Source organism: Lissotriton helveticus, chromosome 10 (assembly GCF_964261635.1).
Source record: "Lissotriton helveticus chromosome 10, aLisHel1.1, whole genome shotgun sequence".
In the NCBI taxonomy this organism is placed as follows: domain Eukaryota; kingdom Metazoa; phylum Chordata; class Amphibia; order Caudata; family Salamandridae; genus Lissotriton; species Lissotriton helveticus.
This window is the reverse complement of record NC_136071.1, coordinates 346,183,478-346,192,443: the sequence shown is the minus strand read 5'-3', so window position 1 is coordinate 346,192,443 and position 8,966 is coordinate 346,183,478. Positions and strand designations below refer to the sequence as shown.

The 8,966-nt window shown below is 53.5% G+C and overlaps 1 protein-coding gene across 8 annotated transcripts in view; it reads right to left on the bottom strand.

The window, feature by feature from the left end:
* Positions 1-7,144, bottom strand: part of CSPG5 (chondroitin sulfate proteoglycan 5) — a 254,451-nt gene extending 247,307 nt beyond the window's left edge. For all 8 annotated transcript variants that reach the window (XM_078662536.1, XM_078662539.1, XM_078662538.1 and 5 more), the window contains exon 1: positions 6,876-7,144. In XM_078662536.1, the coding sequence (XP_078518662.1) occupies positions 6,876-6,975 (100 nt within the window). In that variant the 5' untranslated portion in view covers positions 6,976-7,144. The remainder of the gene's footprint in view (positions 1-6,875) is intronic.
* Between the last annotated feature and the right edge of the window lie 1,822 nt (positions 7,145-8,966).

The window sequence follows — 8,966 nt, the reverse complement described above, 5'->3', positions numbered from 1 at the left end:
CTACACAACTGCAGCTGCGAGCGTGTTTATGAATTCACACCACATGCATGTATGTATGCTTCTCTCTCGCTCTCTCTCTCTATATGTACATATATAATAATATATACATATATACTGCCTTGCTGTCTGTGCCTACACAACTGCAGATGCAAGCGTGTTTATGAATTCACACGACATGTATGTATGTATTCTTCTCTCTCTCTATATGTATATATTTTTATATATATATATATGTATTTCTCTATACATATATATATATATACATCTCTCTCTCTTTCTCTCTCTCTCTCTCTATATATATATATATGATATATGAACGTATATGTCTCTTCCAGCCTAGTTAACAATTTAGTGTAAAGAAATGGTGATTTGATTATACGAGTGTTTTGTCTATATAGTAATACTAAACATTGGAAACAGGTGCACTACATATATCCCATGTCATAATGGATCTTTTTGTTATGCATATACATATTATGCGCACACACACACATAGATGTGTTTGTGTGCAGTTCATGCGCAAATACTTATGCACGTGCACATGGCGCCTATGTGTACCACACGTATATATGGGTGTCAGTGTGTGGTAAATATACATGAGTGCCATTGTGCAGCACAGCGGTATCCACAGCAGGAGTGACATATGGATGTGTATGAACCACCTTGCTACCCAAGTGCAGAGCGCTTGAGTGCCTCGACAGGGCTATTAAGCATTATGTAAATGCTGATACCATAGATACCATATATGGATGCCCATAGATGCGACAGGTAAAGAATAATGTCTGCAGCACTCTGATATTTATAATATGAGGGCACCAGCATGTATATACACACATGCACACCAATGAGTGTCAATGTGTAGTGTTCATATGAGTCGATATAGGAGAGACAGGTATTTTGGAGTTTATGTTGCATGTGTACATGGGCGTCTGTGTTGTGTAGACATATATGGGTGTGTAAGTGTGGTACTTGTCGATGGTAGTCTATGTGACTCATGTATATAAGTGTTCATGTGTGGTACTGACATGGACGTTAGTTCACCATACCATACCAAGAATCTTCTCCTGTGTGCCAGCACGAGCATCAATCAATCAATCAATCAATCAAAGCATTTATATAGCGCACTACTCACCCGGAGGGTCTCAAGGCGCTAGGGGAGGGGGGGGTCCACTACTGCTCGAACAGCCAGGTCTTGAGCTGCTTCCTGAAGGCGAGGTGGTCCTGGGTCAGGCGGAGGTGGGTCGGGAGAGAGTTCCAGGTCTTGGCGGCCAGGTAGGAGAAGGACCTTCCCCCTCTGGTGGCTCTTCGGAAGCGGGGGACGGTGGCCAGGGCGTGGCCGGTCGATCGAAGCTGGCATGTGGGAGCGTAGAAGTTGAGGCGGCTGTTGAGGTATCCTGGGCCTTGGTTGTGTAGGGCTTTGTGTGCGTGGGTGAGGAGACGGAAGGTGATTCTCTTGTTGACCGGGAGCCAGTGCAGGTCTCTCAGGTGTCCGGAGATGTGGCTGCGACGGGGGATGTCCAGGATGAGTCGTGCTGAGGCGTTCTGGATCCGCTGGAGTCTCTTCTGGAGTTTGGCGGTGGTACCGGCGTAGAGGGAGTTGCCGTAGTCCAGACGGCTGGTGACGAGGGCCTGGGTGACCGTCTTCCTGGTCTCGGTGGGGATCCACCGGAAGATCTTACGTAGCATGCACAGGATGTTGAAGCATGACGAGGAGACGGCGTTTATTTGTCTGGTCATGGAGAGGGAGGAGTCCAGGATGAAGCCCAGGTTGCGTGCGTGGTCTGTTGGTTTGGGAGCGCTGCCCAGGGCGGGGGGCCACCAGGAGTCGTCCCAGGAGGAGGGTGAGGATCCCAGGATGAGGACTTCCGTCTTGTCCGAGTTCAGTTTCAGGCGGCTGTTCATCATCCACTTGGCTACGTCTGTCATCCCTTCGTGTAGGTTGGCTCTGGCGGCGGCGGGGTCGTTGGTGAGGGAGAGGATCAGCTGGGTGTCGTCGGCGTAGGAGATGATGTTGAGGTTGTGTTGGCGTGCGATGGCTGCGAGGGGGCTCATGTAGACGTTGAAGAGGGTTGGGCTGAGCGAGGAGCCTTGAGGGACGCCGCAGATGACTTCGGTGGCTTCTGAGCTGAACGGGGGGAGGCGGACTCTCTGTGTCCTTCCGGCGAGGAAGGAGATGATCCACTCCAGTGCCTTCTCCTGGATTCCGACGTTGTTGAGGCGCTGCACTAGGGTGCGGTGGCAGACAGTGTCGAAAGCCGCGGAGAGGTCCAGGAGGATGAGGGCCGCTGTTTCTCCGTTGTCGAGCAGGGCTCGGATGTCATCGGTGGCTGCGTTCAGGGCAGTCTCGGTGCTGTGGTTGGCCCGGAATCCAGACTGCGAGAGGTCGAGGGATCCGTTTGTCTCGAGGAAGGCGGCCAGCTGCTTTTTGACGGTCTTCTCGATGACTTTTGCAGGAAACGGGAGCAGCGAGATGGGGCGGTAGTTCTTGAGGTCGGTGGGGTCGGCTGATGGCTTCTTAAGTAGAGCGCTGAGTTCGGCGTGCTTCCAGCTCTCCGGGAAGGTAGCGGTGTCGAAGGAGGTGTTGATGATGTCCCGCAGGTGGGGTGCGATGACAGCGTCGGCCTTGTTGAAGACGTGGTGAGGGCAGGGGTCGGTCGGAGATCAGGAGTGGATGGAGTTCATCGTGCGGACGGTGTCTTCGGTGCTGATCGGGGTCCAGGCGCGGAGGGCGGTGGTGGAGGGTGGTGGTTCGGTCGTGGCGTGCGTCGGTTGAGTGCTGAAGCTGTTGTGTATGTCCGCGATCTTGTTGTAGATGTAGAAGGCGAGGGAGTTGCAGAGGTCTTGTGAAGGGGTGATGTCGTTGTTTCCGGCGTTGGGGTTGGAGAGCTCTTTGACGATGTTGAAGAGTTCCTTGCTGTTGTGTGCGTGGTTGTCCAGTCGTTCCTTGAATGCGGTTTTCTTGGTGGCGTGAATCAGTTGGTGGTGTTTTCGGGTGGCGAGCTTGAGGGCAGTCATGTTGTCCGGTGTTGGGTCTCTGCGCCAGGCTTTCTCGAGGGCTCGGCAGTTCCTCTTGGAGCTCTTGAGTTCGTCGGTGAACCATGGGGCTTTCTTGCTGCCGGGTCTGCTAGGTGGGGTCCTCAGAGGGGCGAGGTCGTCTGCGCAGTTGCTGATCCACTTTGTGAGGTTGGTGGCTGCCTGGCTGGGGTTCGTTGCGCCGGCGGGAGGGTTCTTGCCCAGGGAAGTCGCGAGCTGGTCGGCTGTGATCTTGTTCCAGCTTCTGCGTGCAACCTGTTGCTGGTGGTGGTGGATCGTGGTCCTTCTGAAGCTGAAGTGGACGCAGCTGTGGTCCGTCCAGTGGAGTCCGGTGGCGTGGCTGAAGGTGATGTCCTTGCTGGATGAGAACACGGGGTTGAGTGTGTGTCCGGCGTAGTGGGTGGGGGTGGTCACCAGCTGCTTGAGTCTGAGCTTTGCGAGGTTGTCCAGCAGGGTGGTGGAGTTGCGGTCGTTGTTGTTCTCCAGGTGGAAGTTGAGGTCCCCGAGGAGGATGTAGTCAGCGGAGGAGAGGGCGTGCGGGCTGATGAAGTCGGCGATGTCTTCGCTGAATTGTGTGCGTGGTCCCGGGGGTCTGTAGATGAGGGTGCCTCTGAGGGTGGTCTTGGGGTTGGTGTGGATCTGGAAGTGCAGGTGTTCGGCGGGTGCGAGGGTGTCGTCGGTGTTGGTCGTGATGCGGATGGTGTTCCTGTGGATGATGGCGATGCCTCCTCCTGTCTGGTTGACGCGGTCCCTCCGGATGATCTTGTAGCTGTCCGGGATGGCGATGGCGATGTTGGGCGCTGAGGAGGCGTTCATCCAGGTTTCCGTGAGGAAGGCGACGTCAGGGGCTGAGGTGTCGAGCAGGTTCCAGAGTTCGACGGCGTGTCTGTGGACGGAGCGGGTGTTGAGCAAGATGCACTTCAGGTGACTGCTGCTGGTGCTCGTCTTGGTCGGTGCTGGTGTAGTGCAGGTCCGGATGCAGGTGAACTTGCAGGAGCGGCAGCAGAAAGGTCCGTGGGTGCGCCTCGGGGTGGCTCGGTAGCATCCAGGGATCCGGCCGGCGTTGAGTGCGTTGAGCTCGGTGGCGTCGTAGGTCCGGCGGGTGGGCTGGTGTCTGTGGGGGCCAGGGGTTCTGGCACTGGGCGCGGTCCAGGCGCGGACGGGCGCAGACGGGCTTACCTTTGGCACACCTTCGGCGCTCAATCGGTGCTCCCGCTGCGCGCGTCCGCTGCGCGGTCGCTCTGGGGGCGTCATAAGAGAGGAGCCGGGAGGGCGGGTCAGCTGGGTGGCGGGAGCGGGGCGGCCAATGGGCAGGAGGGGGGCGGAGACGCCGGAGGGCAGTGGCGGGAAGGGAGGACCGGGGGCGGCTCAGCGGAGGCTGGGTCGTCCGGCGGCTGGGCAGGGGGCACACAGGGGGTTACAGAAGGCAAAAGGAGGGGAGAGGGGAACACAAAAGTCAGGCACACAGGGCAACAGAAACAGGCTAAACAAACGCCAGAGTGCAGAGGGGGAGGCAAAAGTTAGGACAACAGGCGAGCGGCAACAGGGGAGACACGGGGGAAACAGGCGGCGAGCTGCAGGGCAAAGGAAGGCAGCAGCAGGAGTGCGCAGCCAGCAAGGCAGGATGCTGGCAAGTAGCGGGCAGGAGCAGCGGTGTGGGGGCGACCTCGCCTGGAACAGGCTCAGCGGTCGCATCCATAGATGTCACATACCAAAAATTATCTCCAGCAGGCCTGTGCCAGCCTTTTGCCAGGGATGTCCAATATTTAAAGTATTTTCTCTAGTATGCCAGGTCATTGCCTGTTAATAATTACCCCCAGTATGCCAACACCACAATTTTGCAAGAGCCAAAAGCAGACTGGCAAGCATATCACATTCTCACTAGTGCAAATTTACATTCACTAACTCACACTCATTCTCAACTTCTCAACTTCTCACCTACTTACTCTTACTCAACCATTTTCACCATGTGCACTGGTTCATTCTCACGCTCTTGCACTCAATCTTACACACCCTCACACACTGTCACTCATTCTTACACTGATTCATTCACAGCTACTCACTCTCACTGACTTGCACTCACGTTTCTCGCCCTAAGTGCACCGGGTATGCCCAGACGTGTGTCCCAGGCTCACTGTGCCACTGGATTCAAGCTAGCCTGGCTAATGTGAGGTGAAACCCTGAAACCGGTCCCAGGATGCTTGTTTCCGGTCCAGGAAGGAACTGGCTTGGCAGTTCGGACTAGACTGTTCCCATGAGGAACAGGGTCAAGACTGATTTGCATATGGCTCGGGCTAAACTGGGGTGGCATGGTGAGCAAAAGAACGATGGCTTTAACCCAGATATATTGACTGGGGAAGAATGTTTTGGTTTGTTCTGAATTCCATCTATCATTTGTGAGTCTTTTGCACTCGTTCTCACCCTCACTCCATCATTCTCACTCATACTCATTGACATTTAATCTTGCTTACTGCTATCCCTATCACTGACTGCCACTTTCACTCACACACACATATATAAGCTTGCATATAAATACTGCCTCTCTTGCACAAAAACACTCACCCACAAGCACACACACAAATCACACATATAAAAACTTATTTTACTTACCTGATGCCCCAATTTGTATTTCACTAATGATGAATAATATACCTATATTCACTGTTAGGCGTAATTAAAGTGAGCTATAAAGAAGGAGGGCGAAGCCGCCCCTGTCTTCTTGGCACTGATTTTGCCACCTCTGAGGCCCGCAGTCACAAAGGCAGTGCCAGGGGTTGCAGTGAGCAAGCCAATGGTCGCAGCTCCGACCTCTAAATGACATCCATGGGTACTGAATTGTACTATAAATGCATTTAGGGTCGGTCTGGGACAGAAAATAGGCCCCGGGCGTTAAACTAAAAGTGTCCCCATTTAGTGAATCACATAAGTTAAAAAAAAATTTGGCCCGCCTTTGCAAATCAGGTTAGTTTTGAACTTGTAAACAGCTGTGTTGGTGTTTTACAAGGTGCATGTTGGTGTTTTACAAGGTGCATGCGTTTATGCTTGCTGCAGGCAATATTTTTGGCAATATCAGGGAAATGAATAGTAAAAACCGGCTCACCAGACCATCAAACTGGCAAACAGCCAGCAAAAAAAAAACAGGCGCACACACTGACCTGTCAGACCAGCCCATCAGACACTGCCTAATTGCCCTATAGGCCAGTCAGAAACTGAATACATTTACATAGCGCGCCATACCCGTAGCGAGAGGTCGAAGTATATTGTATTGTATCAAATAAATGCATACATATGCTTGGTGCATGCGCATAGGGGCTTGAGTAGTATATGCCATGCATGTGACAGTGCTGGTCCGTGCAGGTATGTCTCACGTCGATCTGCATCTCTGCGTGGTACTTGCCTGCCTGTGCGAGCCATATTGGGTCTACACACGGTGACAATCGTCTTGCTGTGCCCTGGGTGCGCCTCAAAGCACCCTGCACCCAGGTCATCGCCCTGCCTCGACCCCCAGGTCCGCACCCACCTGAAAGGTGTACCCTCCTCCTGCCCAGACCTGCACAGTGCTGCTGCCGCCACCTGGCCTGCCCACACCCCCGTGCTAGGCCCGGACCCCTCCCCTCAGGTACCTGCACCCGTTTGCCCACCGGTTCTGCCCCCACTTTCCGCCATTGTGCCCCTGTGGTCTGCAGCACTATCCTGACCCCCCCCCCCCCACACCACCGGTCCTCTTTTCATCCCCATGCTCCACACTTGAGGACCCCCGCCATCCCCGGGACCCCCTCCACCTCCGCCATATTTCCCTTTTCTGGCACCATGCCACCCCCTGCTCCGGATCGCTCACCCACCTGTCTCCGCTCGGCTCGCCGGCAGGGTGATGAGGGCGAGAGCGGCTGCCAGCACCAAGGGGTGCGGGGGGCACCTGCAGATCCGCACCGCCCGCCCCATCCTGGCATGGGCCCCCTGCGCGTGTCCGGGCTCCGCTCAGACCCCCAGCATGTCCGGGACAGGGGGGGGAGGGGGCTGCACCCCGGCAATCCGCGCTGTGAGGGTTCGGGCTCTCTCTGCTCCTTAATGCCCGCTGCCGCCCGCCCGCTGCAGGTGCCCCATCCCCGGGCTGCAGAGCCTGAGAGTGGAGAGGGCTGGGATAACGCTGCTGAGCCGGGAAGAGCGGGCGGTGGGGGCGAGAGGGGTGGAGGCGGGAGGAGGGATGAAGGGAGGAGGAGAGCGCTGAAGAGGAAGGAGGAGGGGGGCGCGAGAAAACTGTAGATGGAGGTGAAACGGCGCGAGAGCGGGAGAAGGACACGGGAGGAATGGAAAGATAGCGAGCAAAGAAAGGAGAAGAAGAAAAGGGAGAGATTTGGAGATTGTGGGGGGGGCAAGGATGATAGGGACTGGTCGGGGGGGAAGGAGACATGGAGAGGGAGAGAGGGACAACTAGCGCGCTTTAACCCTCGTTCTGCCCCGCCAATAAAACGATGCATAGTTTTTTTTGCCAGCCCCTGTGCATTGAGTAATATCTGGGGACTGACCGGTGATTACACAAAACCGCAGTAACCCGCCGAACCCTCCACGTATTACCGTCCCCGGTGTGTGCTAACCGTATGCAGTGCTTTGGTGTGTGCTAACCTTATGCAGTGCTCTGATGTGTGCTAACCTTATGCAGTGCTCTGATGAATGCTTACAGATGTGGGCGTTCAGATGCGTATTGCAGCAGGCAAGTATACAAAGACGTGCCTACAGAATACGAGAGACTATTATATAGATGTGCATACCAGCGCGCAAGAACACACAGAATGCGAGTCTACTGCACAAATGGTTGTTTACAGCACGATTGTGCAGATGTGTGGTGCAGCAGGCAAGTGTACAGTTGTCTTTTTCGTGTACTGTGCTAATGTGCCGTACCCATAGAATGGAACTGCATTGCACAGACTTAATTATATGAGTGTTCCGAGATATTTTACAGTAGGCGAGTGTGCAGCCGACTTCACGGAATGTGGGTGTACTATACTGACGTGTGTTGCAGAACGCTAGGGTGCAGATGTGTTTTTATGATGTAGGCTACATAAGGGAACCGACGCTGATGTGTGACTGCAAGATGTGAGTTATTCTTACTATTTTAGAGATTTATATAGCGCGAACACGACTCTTGCGGGTATCAGAGCGCTTTACAGTTATTAGTGTACACTGTACAGATGTGAATTACAGAATGCAAGCATGGACACGGCTGTCCAGTACCCCTCCATATAGAACTGCACGCCTCTTGATTATGTAGTATGCATCTGTACGAAACAGTAGCTGAGAATCTTTAACAGATCGGTAAACAGCCGTGTGCCTACAGCAGGACCACTGGGATGTTGCTGCATTTTCCGCATATTTATTGATTTGCCATTCTTGCCACACTATCAGTCATCTGCTGCGTAATCTGCAGATTTTGGCAAAAAAGAATGCAATTTCTAGCTCAAATAGGTCAAAAGTGACTAAAAACACCACATCGCGTTTTACCGTAAAGCGGAAGGCCATACACAAAGGTTGTCTGGTACCCTTCAGATTGGGTGTTACATCGGTACTAATAAGGTGAAGCCTATGCTCAGACAGTGTAAAAATGACAAAATAATGATGTCGTACCATCACTTGTGGTGCATTATGCTGCATAAATTGTCTTTTCTGCCGCATAATTTGGTCAACCCTGCCCCATAATTTGGGCCTCCATTGGCGCATAATTCCAGTTACCTTGGCTTAAAGTAAGTGGGTGCGCAGGTGTATGTTACAGTAGACAAGTCTACACTTATATTTTTAAAGTATCTGAGTTAGTGTTCTGTACTGATGTGTACATTATGGCCATGTCTGAACTGGGGTGGCGGAGTGAGCTAAAGAACGGTGATGGATTAAACCCAGCTCAGTTGACTGGGGGTGAGGGTTTGTATTGTCAACGCTCC